At 38.4% G+C, this 14,627-nt stretch overlaps 3 protein-coding genes and 1 non-coding gene across 6 annotated transcripts; 1 reads left to right on the plus strand and 3 right to left on the minus strand.

The window, feature by feature from the left end:
- Positions 1 to 661: 661 nt before the first annotated feature.
- Positions 662 to 2,706, plus strand: LOC7462012 (aluminum-activated malate transporter 10). Its single transcript, XM_024585215.2, has 8 exons — positions 662 to 862; positions 939 to 999; positions 1,173 to 1,325; positions 1,556 to 1,726; positions 1,830 to 1,933; positions 2,025 to 2,096; positions 2,259 to 2,408; positions 2,494 to 2,706. The coding sequence occupies exons 1-8, from the start codon at positions 662 to 664 to the stop codon at positions 2,704 to 2,706; spliced, it is 1,125 nt and encodes a 374-aa protein (XP_024440983.2).
- A 993-nt stretch (positions 2,707 to 3,699) lies between these two features.
- Positions 3,700 to 7,045, minus strand: LOC7492791 (protein LEAD-SENSITIVE 1). 2 transcript variants are annotated; one of them, XM_002320842.4, is made up of 3 exons: positions 6,831 to 7,045; positions 6,479 to 6,674; positions 3,700 to 4,633 (listed from the first exon to the last, which is right to left on the minus strand). In XM_002320842.4, the coding sequence occupies exons 2-3, from the start codon at positions 6,570 to 6,572 to the stop codon at positions 3,942 to 3,944; spliced, it is 786 nt and encodes a 261-aa protein (XP_002320878.1). In that variant the 5' UTR covers positions 6,573 to 6,674; positions 6,831 to 7,045; the 3' UTR covers positions 3,700 to 3,941. The 2 variants fall into 2 exon arrangements, with proteins under 2 accessions (XP_002320878.1, XP_052302669.1); XM_052446709.1 differs by lacking the exon at positions 6,831 to 7,045 and having other exon boundaries at positions 6,479 to 6,792.
- A 410-nt stretch (positions 7,046 to 7,455) lies between these two features.
- LOC7486785 (bifunctional fucokinase/fucose pyrophosphorylase) lies at positions 7,456 to 14,193 on the minus strand. 2 transcript variants are annotated; one of them, XM_024585376.2, is made up of 7 exons: positions 13,721 to 14,193; positions 12,677 to 12,959; positions 11,517 to 11,881; positions 10,727 to 10,853; positions 9,641 to 10,654; positions 8,685 to 9,418; positions 7,456 to 8,076 (listed from the first exon to the last, which is right to left on the minus strand). In XM_024585376.2, exons 1-7 carry the CDS (start codon positions 14,066 to 14,068, stop codon positions 7,681 to 7,683), a joined length of 3,267 nt encoding a protein of 1,088 aa, XP_024441144.1. In that variant the 5' UTR covers positions 14,069 to 14,193; the 3' UTR covers positions 7,456 to 7,680. The 2 variants fall into 2 exon arrangements, with proteins under 2 accessions (XP_024441144.1, XP_024441145.1); XM_024585377.2 differs by having other exon boundaries at positions 12,677 to 12,986; positions 13,721 to 13,845.
- A 111-nt stretch (positions 14,194 to 14,304) lies between these two features.
- TRNAV-AAC (transfer RNA valine (anticodon AAC)) lies at positions 14,305 to 14,378 on the minus strand. The gene has a single exon. It is a non-coding gene; the product is annotated as a tRNA-Val (tRNA).
- Positions 14,379 to 14,627: the final 249 nt, after the last annotated feature.

The raw sequence follows: 14,627 nt of genomic DNA on the forward strand, positions 1-14,627 counted from the left end.
ATACAAAATTTAAAGAAGTTTAAGTGCATTTTAAGAGGGTCTATGTGCTTAATAAAACACCCACTTTTCTAAAAGGATAGGAGCACGAGGATATCACTTACTATAGCCACGAAGCAATGGCGTTTAATAGCAAAATCTGATATAATTTTTTAAGGCAATGTCATGTTATCTCTTTTCTATATGTGCTCTCCGTGCTTTCTTATAAAAGCATTTGCCCATAAAGAATTGCACATATCTTTGGCCACTGATGCGTCGAAGGTACCCTAGTTTTAATTTATCTACCACCAAGTACCTTGGAAATTTTCTTGTACGACCATCGAACAGACCATTGTCTAAATTCATTTTAGAGACCTGGCTAGGTAGGTATGGAGCAGAGGCTGACATGTATATAAATGCTTTACTTGTGATAACTAGTCAGAAGTCCTAGAACAAACCGATATCAGTTACCTAGAAAATAAGCCTCTGAAAGCTTAAAAATTCATGTTGATGTTATTGAAGTTTCTCTAGCTATATATCCTTTTTGTTAGAAGACACTGATATAGCACAAATAGATTCAAAAGAACAGCCCACTTGGCTAAGTATATCAAATTTGTCCTACCAATCTGATCTTTGCCATTTTGTGAGTGCTTCCCCCCCCCCCCCCCCCCCCCCCCCCCAAACAATGGTGATGGGAAATGAAGTGTCAAACATACTGGAATGGAGGATAAACGTACCTGATGGAGCATTAGAGATATTGCAGCCTGAATCTGATTTAGTCCACAGAATCTGGCTGGGGTTAAAGGGTCTGCTAGGAGAATTCATATTGAAAATTTGGAAGTTTTTGGAGAAGGCTAGGAACATAGCAGTTGCTGAGCCTAAAAAGGTTATTCATTGTCTCAAAGTAGGGATGGAACTTTCTATTGTGTCGCTCTTCTACTATATGAGGCCTTTATATGAAGGTGTTAGGGAATGCTGTGTGGGCGATAATGACAGCTGTGGTAGTTCTTGAAAACACTGCGGGTTAGTACTCCAAATTAAACCCCAGCAATTTGTGAGCTTCACTTAATTTTTCTGTCTTTACGTATGATGTCTACTTTATTAAGAGATAACAGTGTAGTACTCTAGGATCGAAACCATAATTGCAAACTATGTCTTCATGAAGTTCCAATGTTCCATGATATTTACTTTTTAAGTTGCTCGTTATATTGCTGGTGCAACACTATATAAATGTACTAACAGAGGAATAGGCACTTTTCGTGCTGGATCACTTGGCGTTGGTGTTCATTGGGCTGCAAATCACTCTGGAGTTGAGCCCATAATTCTTGGAATCTCAGTTTTCCTTCTTGGTGAGTTAGAACCTGTTCTCAAAACAGATTTCCTCCCTTTGCAGTTTTACCTGCTGTTTTGTTTGTGGGTGCTGTCTTGTTCTTTAAATACCTCCCTTCCACTCACACACCCTTCTCTAAATGACAGCTTCAGCAGCAACCTTTTCGGCGGTTTATACCATCTGTTAAAGCCCGATTTGATTATGGTGCTACGATCTTCATCCTGACCTTTAGTTTAGTGTCAGTTTCAGGTTATCGCGAGGATAAGGTGATTGATATTGCACACCAAAGTTTATCCGCAATTGCCATTGGGGCCTCCCTTTGCATTCTCATAAGCATGCTATTCTATCCCATCTGGGCTGGCGAAGAGCTTCACAATTTGATTCATCGTAACCTGGAAAAGCTTGCTGATGCTTTAGATGGTATATATGCACACAGCCAACCATGAAAATTGAATTCATCCGTTTCAACAGAACGACAATATAACTGATTTGAGGTGCAAATAGCTGTCAACATGAATTGCAGGATGTATTGCCGGGTACTTCACAGGCAGCAGTGATGGTGATTCTTGTAAGAAAATGGAAGGCTATAAATTCGTTCTTAATTCAAAGGCAGCTGAAGATTCTATGGTAGGTTACTAACCAATCCAAATCATTTTAGCAATAGATTTTCAGTGAACTTCTTGCAATGGTTGATAAACTTCCCCTTTAAAATGCGCAGGCTGGCTTCACAAGATGGGAACCTGCACATGGTCGTTTCAACTTCCGGCATCCATGGAACCAGTACCTAAAGGTTGGGGCTTCGTTGGGAAGCTGCGCATATTGCATTGGAACTCTCAATGGTTGCTTAAACTTTGAAAATTGAGGTAAACCCTGAATATGGAATTCACTTCTATCTAAGTTCTTCGGTTTGCTTCACACTGTCAACCCTGGAAACATTAATGTATCGCAACAGGCACCTGAGCATCTAAAGAGGTATCTCAGTGATGTCTCCAACACATTGAGCTCCTATGCTTCACATGTCTTGAAAGAATTGGCTGTTGCAGTTAAGACTATGAAAAAATCATCAAAAATAGACTACTCAATTGGAAAGATGCAGCATGCAGTAAAAGAACTTCAAAAGGTCTAGGAATCTCTTCCTAACCACCTTGTTGCTGCACCATCCTCAACATCGGATGGAAATGCCACAGGAGCCTATCAGAAAAACCGCTACACCATCTGTCATGGAGATTCTTCGACTAGCAACATTAGTACCTATGCTAACAGAAACAACAGCAAGAATCGAAGAAGTTGCTGATGAAGTCAATGAACTTGCAAAGCTTGCAGATTTAAAGCCTCCTACCAGCAAAAAGGCTAACCAAAGCCAACCCCGTAACAAAGTTGATGAGACAATCAACCAATGAAGAATGCATGCGCCAAAGGTCTGGTATAATCCTGATTACACTATCCATAAAGTCCTGTTTTTACTGGTAGAAAACTATAAAGTACACATTACTCTGCAGCAAAGCAGATTGTCATTGCCAAAAAAAAATCAAGCTTTGCTTAAAGAACAACTAATATTTTCACTTGTCATGCGTAAACAGTAACTTATGTCCTTATTCTCCCAGGGTGTACTCGTGTTGGCCATTCAATCTCCTGATGGCAAGTTAATTAAGTCGCCGATGGTTTCGATAAACCCATTTCATTGCTTGCTTGGGCAATTGCCCGACACCAAGCACACCACCAACTTAATTTATGCTTTCCATTATGCAAATCTTTCGTTACGCATATTGCATCATCACAGCTTTCATGTCTATTCGAATATAATATGTTAGCAATTATCGAAAAGACAAATGATAATGTTATCGAATTCTAGAACCCTATATTGCAGTACACGTCGTGTGAATCATTAAGTAGGCCGGTCCATTCATCAGGACTGTTTGATTTGAAATTAACTAATGACGAAACACAATAAGCAAGCAAAACAGAGAATGCATAGGTCCTAGAAGTTCAATAAAAAGTGTCACATTAGTTGGAACTTGAAAGCAAGACGGGATTCAAATGAGTCAAGACCACAGCACAATGAGAAAATCAGTTAATCATCCTGGCCACGGTTTGACAAATTATGTGATAAAAAGCTGCTCTGTGACAAGGAAAATGCTTCCCAGTACAATTCATCATCAAACGATATTACTACCATGAAAAGAAGGGCACGGCGTTTTCTGAATGAGGTACTCTTCACGTTGAACAGAAATTTGCAAGTTTATAATTAAACCAGTGTCATGCGTTGGATATTGTGATAAACCAAATCTGCCATGCCATGTATTGGACTATGATCTTGCCTATTTATGTAAAGTCAGCAGGAACTGCATCTGTTACACCTGATGTTTGAAAGCGAAGAAACATGCTACAATAGCTTTGACAAACCACTAAAGTTCAAAGATCGAATTTCACAAGTAAATAATTATAACAGACCAGTCCAGGCCTCCGGAGGGTCAGCTTAATTTATTAGTACAGAACCAACAGCAACTAACTTACAAAGAAAGAAGAAAACAATAGACTCTCTCATGTGAGTGCACTTACATCAATGAATTCTTATTAATGGAGACTACCAATCACATATATACGCATCTTGACATGCATTGAGATGAAATTCACTTCACCTGGCAATCAGTGCACCAGAGGCCTCATTGTCTTCAGGTACTTCCTCCAGAGGGCCAGCCCAGCCCAGGTTCATAGCCAAATCTTCCACGGCCACCTTGATTACATCACTCCGAACACCTATATCAGTAGCATATCTGCTCATGCAGTACATTCCAGCTGTTACCGTAGCCACACCAACAGGACTAGGCATTAACAACTTTAAAGGGGATGAAAGAATTGCGGCCAATGGAGCACCAATAACCGAAGAAGCTTGACCACTTCTTCCAACCCCCAGTCTGTCCATTATCAAAAGACCTGTCTTGCAGTACATTGCAAAATCCTCGCAATTGTTATGAAATACATCATAATTGCCAAATCCATTTTGAAGAAGATACATTGCTCTGTGGATAACAGTTTCTGGTGGATCAGATGCTGCAGTGGTGCATGTGCCTCCACGTACTTTTGCAATAAAAACAGTAGGGGGCACCCCATACTCAAAGCTGTAAAGGGATCCTTTTTTGAGGAAGCAGTCCAGGCATGAGAGGACTACGCCACTATCAGGTTGTCTGAATCCACAGTCAGGAAAGGTTTCACAAGATGATGGAATGCTTGACATTGAATCATAGAAGTCAGAAGATGTATCAGAGCTTGAATTTGCATTCTGCCTGGGTGTAAAATGGACCACCTTGCTTCCCCCAACAAAGACACCTGCACAATCAAATAAAAAATATAGCTTCTGCTATATGTCTAACCACAGAAAGAAATGCTACTATCCAACAAGATTAGCAATGAACATTTCAAAACATGTCCAACTGCAGATGTAACTCATTAACAGAGCAAATGCATATACAAAAGAAGCTCAAGATAAAGATAACAATTATAATAAAACAATTGGTGAACTTGTGAGTGCTTTGTTAGGCAGTAAATGTTATTTACAGTATTTTTCATTTATTTATTTAATATAACTCAGCATTAGAAAATGCAATTCCAGGTCAATAATTGCTTGAATTTACCCTAAACTCTCACATGGCATTTTATACCTACCAAACAACAACATTGAGAGAAGCCCGAGTTAGAGATGATATAGCAACATTAAGAGCTAAAACCCAAGTTAGAGAAAAGCACAAAACAACTTTAAGAGCGAAAACCCAAGTTACAGAAAGGCTCATGCCTAATATGCTTGATGCATGAGATTGGTTGGTGAAAATTATACGGTGTGAGTGGAAAAACTACAGCACAATAAGTTTTGAACAGTAGAAAAGAATTACAAAATATATTGATTCAAGACCAGAGTTGCTCAATAATACTAGACAAGACTGGCATGGGTTAACATTCCTTCCTAAATATGAGCTAAAGAAGAGCTAGAAATATAGCCCACAGCTCTAAACTGCCCATGACAAGCAACTTCCAACAACACTAATATAGGGATGTAATTGACAAAAATCAAATGGTGCCATATGACACAAATGTTGCTGACACAGCCACCATCCACTGAACTTGTTCATGTCACTAGCCTTCTAGCTCTAGACATCCTGAAAGGCAAATTGACTCTTATCATAGAACAAGAAGTCTAAATGTGTATAAGTAGCTTCTCTAAATTGCCCACAAGGTTAATCATAACAAGGACATGAAGACATTATGCAAAATTCTATAAACACAATTTAATCCTGATGGTAGCCATTCAGCTTCCAATTCCTTATGGCGACACAGAGAAATCAAAACCATCAGAATACGAACCAAGATTCAGTGCTCGCTAAGGGTTAATGAACACTATAGAGAGCACAATTGAACATTTTCTTGAGATCAAAAGCAAAGATACGGTCCATTTTATGCAAAACTACCGCTCATCACCCATCTTCATGATGATACTATTTTCATCAATCACTGCCCTAAAATTATACCGAGATAATCTACAGAGTCCTTCCTCTTTAACTATCTTCCTTGATTCTTCAAGCTATAAAGCCCAACACAAATGTGAACTAAAGAAAGGTAATTAAACGACCACCAAGCAATCTAAATCCAAGTAAGAAGATGATATGATAGTCAAAGGACAACCAAATGTTAAGATAATGCTGTTGGTAGTTTTACCCTTCATCCAGGGAAAATGTTACAGTTTTAAGTTACATATTCCACAACTGATAAACATGATGAAGGAATCCACAGGCATAACCTTGCTAGAAAAGAAATTTCAAGCTTCACCCACCTCAAAACTGTCAAATGATCATTATAAATATCCAAATGCAAATTATACGGGAACTTTCAGACATCAGTAGGAGACCCAATCCAACCTAATTAACATCCACAGTCCAGAAGTAAGGAAAAAAAATGCAGATAAAAAAGAAAAGAAAAGAACTTATTAGACAAGGCATGTAAACTCAAACAATAATGTTGTTTGAAATAAACAAGAAAAGTCACGTTCTCAAATCAAATAGATTAACAAATCTTCAACAGTAGGAAAAAAGGAACAAACTTTAGCACGGGAATTACATAAGAAACACCCACATTGCAAAATTCAGAAACAAGCAAACAAAAAAAAAAAGAGGGATGAGATACCATGATGTGAGTAAGTGAAAACAGCTCTATAAGTATAGATATGATCTCCTGGTTTGATTTCACTTCTCTCCACTCTATGGCTAAGGAAACCCATCTCTCTGTGTCTTCCTCTCCTTCACTCTCCGTTACCCCACTCGTAATTTTTACTCAGGTCAATAGAAACAGCACGGCAGCATCCTCTGTACCTGCTCTAAAGCTAAAAAAAACAAAAAACTGTAGAGTCAATAGACTCAATACAACTACATTTACCGAAAACCCCATAAAAAATATTTAAAAGGTGTCTATCATGATGGTGAGATATTGATGAAGATTCCTTTTGTGATAGATAAACTCTTGCTGTTTAGACTTTTACCTTAACCTTTTCTTTTCCTTCTTGACTTTTCATATTCTTGGGGCCTTGACTCGACTTCGTTTCCGAGGGGTAAAAAAGGAGCCATGTGAAACCGACAGAATCATAAACAGAACCGGTTTGATAAGGTTAATGAACTATGCCATTCCATGTCGGATGTTGTAAATTGTAATGTAGGTAGGTTTAATTGGAAGGCAAGAGCGATACCGTTTCCTCAGAGGGGAGAAGGTAATAGGAGTCCAATGCACCTTGGATTCTTTGCTGGGTTGACAAGTTATCCTTTCATACTTTTGCCGTTTGACACATATGATGATGTGCCTTTTTACACTTTTATTTGTAATTCAACTTTGGGTTATTCGATGTTTTTTAAAATATTTTTTTTTATTTTTTTTAAACAATCTAAAAATATTTAAAAATTAATTTAAAATAAAATAAATAAGTTTTCATAAATAAATAAAAAATCAACTGCAGCCCCACCAAAAGGGCACTTCAAAAAGACAAAACCGACAACCACAGCTTCAATTAAAAAAATGATTAGTTGTGAATGTCTGAATTCGAGGAAAAAGTCTGCATAAATGATGGGATGGCCTGAGTACCGTTTACGAAATACAAGCAGAAGTACAAAACAGAGAGTAATGCAAACAGCTTTATTGCTCCATCCTATTAAGCTTTTATAATGGATACCCAATATTTTGTGTTCTGTTTGCAGCACTGCTTAATGTGTACAACAATGAGACAACCATAGGCTAACAGTATCAAATAGCCTATATGCCCTGTGACAGAAAGAATAATAAGGCTGTGCGGTAAGAATTACATTACATGAAAACTATATTTCTGATTATCTGCGTTTAATCTAATTATCTAAATGGATCTTCCAATTGTAGAATTTCACATTAAGACTGGAATCTTCTAGTTTATTCTTCAGCTCATTTCCAGATTCGGCATTCTTGGCCAGTAACAAAGCAAAGCCCCCGCCACCAGCACCGACAAGTTTGTATCCACAGCAGTAGGGGTCAGCAAATGCAAAGAGTTTATCCACAAATTCGTTGCTACAGTAAGGGTCAAGTTCTTGATGCAACCTCCAGGCCTCGAGCATTATCTTACCTAGTTCATCTACCTCACAGTTCATTAAAGCTTCCCTACCAATTTTGGCCAGCTCAGTGAGGCGCTTAATGCTGGATACAAGAAGGTTATCCCGCTGAAGATATCTAGTTACCACCTTCTGTAGGACTTGATGTGCAAGACGAACCTGCATGACAACACAGGAAGGCAACGGTTAAAGTAGGCAGATGTATGCATTCCGGATAACAATCATGTAACTCAAGATGTTTGCATTCCAGATAACAATCATGTAACTCAAATGTTTCCAGTCAAAAAAGAAACCCTCAGATGTGCAAATCGCCATATAATACACAGCACCTAAATTCCAAGAAACAGCAGGGGTGCTGTCCACTGCAGGAAGAAAGTAGTCAGCTCTAAAAAAAACACTCTCAATTAAAGAAATGAGCAACAAGAAGGATTTGAATCTTGCATATTCATGACCACCTAGCATATACGAGTTTTAAATTTACATTTGCATGTCGCATGTATTTTGAGGAATATTTAATTTCCATAAAATTACATCTAACATTTGATTATTCGAATAAGAATGTTACTATTGAAGAGACAAGCTGCCCAAATTTAATGAGTAAACATCTGGCTCAGTTAACCACTCCATGGACCATCGATCCTTACTATATCTACATCATGTTGTGCAGACTTCATAAGCCATTAATAAAAAGTTGGAGTGGTTATATTATTTCTTTATAAAATATACTCACAAAGCATGTCCAAACTGGGAAAAGGATGGAGACTTACTTGACCAGTAAATACTACAAGCAATCTCTGCTGCAACTCCAAAATCAACTGAGGAGAAGCCAATAGGGGAATGACCTGGAGCCGCAACGGTACTCCAGGGAAACTTGTAGTGAATTTAATCCCAGGGTACAAACCTCCAACTTGATCCTGCCAGCCACCTCCTGTCCCCATGAGTTGCTCCAATACCAAAACAAGTCTAGCAACATTTTCATTACTTTCATCTCCATCTGTTATCTGAAGAAGTCCTTTCACAACAGCAGCTGCTAGTATGCTAGAAGTTCCCAGTCCGCTACCACGGGGTACATTAGCCCATGTCTTGATTTGCAAGCCCATAGATACAAGAATGTTTTCATGAACCAAACCAGTCACCAGCAACGCAGATTTGACGAGCCGGAATGGATCGTTGCCATCAAATGGAGGAGCGAAAGAGACAAGATTCTCAACATATAACTGGTTTCCAGCATCATCATTAATCAAAACTCCAGTCTTTTCTGTTGTCTCTATAATGGTGCCAATTGGAAGGCAACCTTCCAAACTTATTGCCAAATTCAGAACACAACCAGCACGCTCTAAGCTCCATGGAGGGGTATCACTCCATCCCCCAGCAAAATCTACCCGAACCGGTAACTCAACCTTTACCATTCTAGGGCAGAAAGGTTGATCCACATAGCCATCAAAATGATTGTTCTGGTCTGCTGAAGTAGGTGTGCTGCTAGGGGACTCCAAGACACGTTCTATAGAACAAAAGAATGGAGTTTAAGAACCATGAGCATTAAAAAATCAAAGACTAACCTATATGAACTCCAATGAAAAACAAAACAAACCATTTGTATCCATTGAAAAAAGACAACGGAGTTTAAAGAAAGTAAAGAGTGTATGAATCTATGCCAGAAGTTTTGGTTCATTTAGAGGTTACTAGTTTGCTTTGTTCAAGACATGAATATTTTTTATTCTACCTCTGAATCCATATCTCACTGCTGAAGCAGTTTCATCAACAACTGCAGCCCAAACTTTATGTTCTAAATGACATGCAGTTGTTTCATCTCCACATGCTCGAAGAAGATCAACTTGCACCTGGTATGCCCTGCTTCTGGGGAGAATTTTAGAATTCTGCTCCTCCAGTTTGGGACAAAGTTCTAGGAAGTCCTCACATATTTTGACTCCAGAAGCCTCCTTCTGTAAAATTTCTTGGCATAGTTGAGATAAATTCCGTCCAAGCATGCCATAGTTAATGCAAGCTTTAGCGATTCCAGCAGCAAGATCTGCTTGATGATTACTTGAGCCCGTACACATTTTCAGAAAGTCAATTGATCTATGCAATTCCTCTAAACTGACACGGCGTGAACTTTTCCACAAGGGAAGCAAGGTTCTTGAATTTTGATCACTCAACCCCATCAGCCATGATGCCAGATGAAGCATCTCTAAGTAAGAAAGAATGGGGAATAATTTTGCATTCCATAAACAATTCTCTTGAACACCTACTGAACTCCACAGATCACTCTCTTGAATACCTAAATCAAGCAAGACTTTCTTCCAGGGTTTCCCACAAAAGGTCCCATCCCTGGAAAGGGAACTTTTTGGATTATCATGAAGGCCACAATACACTATTACTCTTTCCGTGCATCCCACTAAAGGAACCTCCCAAAGACAATGACGATCTGGAAGCATGAACCTAAATGAATCATCTGCCATCCCACCAATATCTCTTGGGACATTAACGCCAACAACCACCGATAGGGAACCAATTTGTATTCCACTGGAAATGAATGAATCATATATAAGAGAATCTTCACCAACAGAAACACCAGGTTCAATTTTGCTAGAAAGGACTACAGCAGATGCTGCAATATCAGATGAAGTTGTGGCTGGGATGGAACACAAATGTCTTCGGCCAACAAGTTCTGAGCTAGCTCCACTTAAGTGATCCAATACTTCACTTGAAGTTCCAAGGTGTAGGAACAACAAATCATCTGCAACAAATATAAGGCATATTATAACAGCAATGAGATAAAATATGAAAATTACAGATTCTTTCAACATACATGCACAGTAACTAAACATATTTTGCCTGCCCAAACTCCTGACCATTTCCTCGCCTAGAGGGCGTGCTCTCAGCCAGTCATGTTTGGCAGGTACCCAAGCTGCTACCAGATCTTCATACAAACTCATCTGCATAACATTCCAGAAATGATGCCAGTTTCAATATTTATATGTGAACACTTCTTGGACTTTGAAAATCCTACAGGGCACAACATATGTTTTCTTTTCATTATTGTAACGACTTAAAGTAAGTCACAAATCAAGTAATCTCAGAATTAAAGACACTTGGGAGTATACAGGTCTAACATGGAAGAAGCAAAGTAGCAGAAGAAAACTAAAAAAAAGGGATTGATGCAAAACATGACAATCAAGGATGACCCAAACAATGGCTCTTGTTGCAATGAAATAATCATCCATAAGTAGGAAATCAATGAGGGTGCTCGCAAAAAAAAAAGGAGATCAAAATGGGAGCAGAACATAGTATTAATGTGCTTTAAAAGCTGGGAAATTATCAAAATAAGATAGCAGGATTCAAAGCAAGTTCTGAATTATAGCACAAAATGCTGGGCAGCGCATCCATAAATGAGAGTGCTTGGAAGTCCCAGACACAAGCAGCGAGGAATAACAAACAACTGAGTTACAAAACATTCATGGAGATGAAGATTTAGAATAGAAAGCCTAAAGAGCATGAAATCAGTAACAATTTGACAAATAGAGATGAACGACATGCATGCATGTATAGTTTCTATATTTTATTATTTTCAATTAAACAACTGAAAAAATGGTAATCGCCTCTTTTCTGCTCTTCAAAAGCTCTTCAATCATTGGTTCACAGGATGATGCAAGCATGGCAAGTTCTGCCCATGCTTTGCCTCTGGCTGCTATTATTCCAGTGTCCAGCAATGTTCTACCATCATCTAATATAGCTTCATTCTCAACAAGTTCCTCTAGACTGGGTTTCTGTAGGAGATTGTCAACTAGACTGACTGTATAGCTTTCAGTGAGAATACCAGTATCAGATGCCACAATAACACCATGATTAGATGCAACATCAAGAGTAATGGGCACAGTAATAATGCAGGATGCATCCTCTGGAATAACCAAGGTGGATGCATCAAAACATGGAAGGACATCCCCAGTCATGGTCAATATTCCTCCTGCAAAGATTACAAATTCGTAAGTAAACACTTAAAATGGGGCATGACATGAATCTGTTCCAGTACCACTATTCTAGCATGAATATGAGGATTACTTAGGTTGTGTTTGGTTAGTGTCCCGGGACAAAAGGGACATGATCGTGTTTGGTTGAAGGGGCGGAGACAAAGACATAAAATAAATGTCTTTGGGACAATTTTATAGTGAGTTTCTGTCCATTCAAAACAAGAGGTACATGTCTCCCCTGTCTTCATCTCTTCTGTCTCAAGACAACCAAATGCTATCTTAATGTTACAATGTCATCAAAAGTTTGAAAAACAGTTTATCAAATTTGTTCAGGCAGCAAGGTGTGAGAACTATCCTCGGGTATACTCAAATCAAAATAGAATTGGGAATCATGCCGATGAGGAAACGTAAATACAGATACTATGCAGTTTCAGAATAGATAATGGCTAAATAGTTCCAGACAATATGGAGAAGCACACATAAACACAAACACCCATAAACCATCACAAATCACACTGAGAATAATTTAATCATGCAGACAAATATTTCGCATACTGTCCACCATAGAAGGATGTAAATAGACTACATACAAACCGTGTTACCAGAGCTTCAGCTTTTACTATGACAGTCTTTTCTTTTTCTTTTCATTTAGTGAAAATAAACAGATGTAAATTAATATAAAAATAGCAATTACATGTTTTTACATTGAAGAAAGTTGATACTGATTATGAATGTTTTACAGTTCAAATAAAGCCAATTTTCACTTGAATGTAACAAGCAGGAAAAATAACCTTCATTTTTAAATGCTTGTCTTGCACAAGAAGCAATTGCAAGAATATGGTCAAAAAGCAGCGGAACTGGCCCATCAGGGTCATCTGCTGCCAAAAATGGAAGTGGTAGGAAAATTTTCCCCATAGGGTTTGCCCATGGTACCCTTTTAGAGTCACCTCCAGCATGAAGCAATAGTATGTGTTTTTTTTCCATAAACCTAACCATTGGCTCAGTAGAATCTGCACTATTAGACTCTTCATGCGGCACACTTGATCCAGAACTGCCATTCTCTGTTGTTTCCACCTGTTGATCACAGATATCTTATCAAGCCTGGCAGTAAAGAGCAATGTTGATTATCAAGTAACGCACTAATGCTGCATTGTGAAGACAACCATAACAACCAACATAAAATATATTCAACTCAAGAGAAATATACACACAGCGAAGAACACCACAGCATCCCCACTTTGTCAAATGCATACCAAAACAAGAACGGAAGATGATGTTAATCTTTCTTGCGACAAAATCATGTTAGTTTAAGTGAATCACAATTAGAGTATAATTAAATGGTACTTCCATCGTCCTCCTTCCTTTTCTTTTATGTAAAATATATAATGAAAAACACTAGTAAACGGATGAAACTCCTTGAAAACCCCTTTAGAATAAAACTCCATAAAGAAGGGTAAAAGAACATTCTATCTCAAAAGCAATAGACTCGAGGAAAATTCATCCTTAAAGATTCACGATTTCTGCTCCTACAAAACATTCCAAACAATAGCAATCATCTGCTCATCCTAGATGGACTTAGAAGCATATTCTTTTTTCTTTTTTCTAATAGTGACAACCTTACCAGACAATTTTGGCTCATATATCCATCTTTTATCTTTCACAGCAGTAAATATTACACTCTTATGCTAACACACAAATTATGAGATATATTCATTTCATAAAATTCTCTCCTAGATCCCTGATAAGACTTTCCAAATTATTCCCAAGAAAATTATCAACATTAAACAACAATTATAGAACAAAATCAGCAGTGCATTACATTAAAGCAATTTTACCTGTTCGCCAAGATGGAGACCGAGAGACTGATAATGTCTGCCAAGGGCAAAAATGGCATTGAGAGTGGCAGCACCGGAGCCGATCCGCTTAGCATCGGGATCAGGCACAGCTAACGTGATAGTAGAGCTAGCGATCCGGCCCATACGCTTGGCTCGGTTAAGCTGCCATTCATATAACTGGGCTTGTTCAGGGCTAGCAGCAGTTAGGACAATAGCATCCCATGTAGGGACTCTGGAAGGATGCCTGACCGACAACCTTAAATGGTACCATGATTTTCGTAGGATTGAGGTTATGTCAACTTTCTTGTGTTTGGTTCGAGAGAATGCTCTTTCTCTTCTTGATTCCATTTCTCTCTCTTCCTGGTTCGAGGGAAGAGAAGGAGGGGATAGGCAGTAAGTCAGAGGGAAGAAAAGAGAGGGAAAGGAAAAGATTTATTAACGCAGAGAAATAGAATGCCGACTGTCGGGGTTTCAAGTAAAAAAAAAAAACAGAGATAAGAATTCAGAATACGGCGTCGCATATCAAGATGAAGGAAAATATACTCCAGGAGAACAAAAGTTAAAATAATTCAAAAAAACCAAAATGGCGTCGCCCGGACTCGAACCGGAGACCTTCAGTGTGTTAGACTGACGTGATAACCAACTACACCACGACACCGCTTTGTCAAGGCTTGCCATATTTTTTATTTATATTATTTAATTGTTTTGCATGTTTCTTTCCCATTTCAGAAAAACTTACAAAAAGAGAGAAGAAGAGGAAGAAGAAGAATTGATCTTTCGATATAATACACTAACATAATAGATCTAAAATGAAAACTTCTTTCCATCATAGAAAGGCTACCTTCTTTCAAGCTTTAGCTCACCGGAAGATCATAAAATCCACCACGATTTGTATAGGGGTGGCAAA

The sequence above is a fragment of the Populus trichocarpa genome, chromosome 14, assembly GCF_000002775.5.
Source record: "Populus trichocarpa isolate Nisqually-1 chromosome 14, P.trichocarpa_v4.1, whole genome shotgun sequence".
In the NCBI taxonomy this organism is placed as follows: Eukaryota; Viridiplantae; Streptophyta; class Magnoliopsida; order Malpighiales; family Salicaceae; genus Populus; species Populus trichocarpa.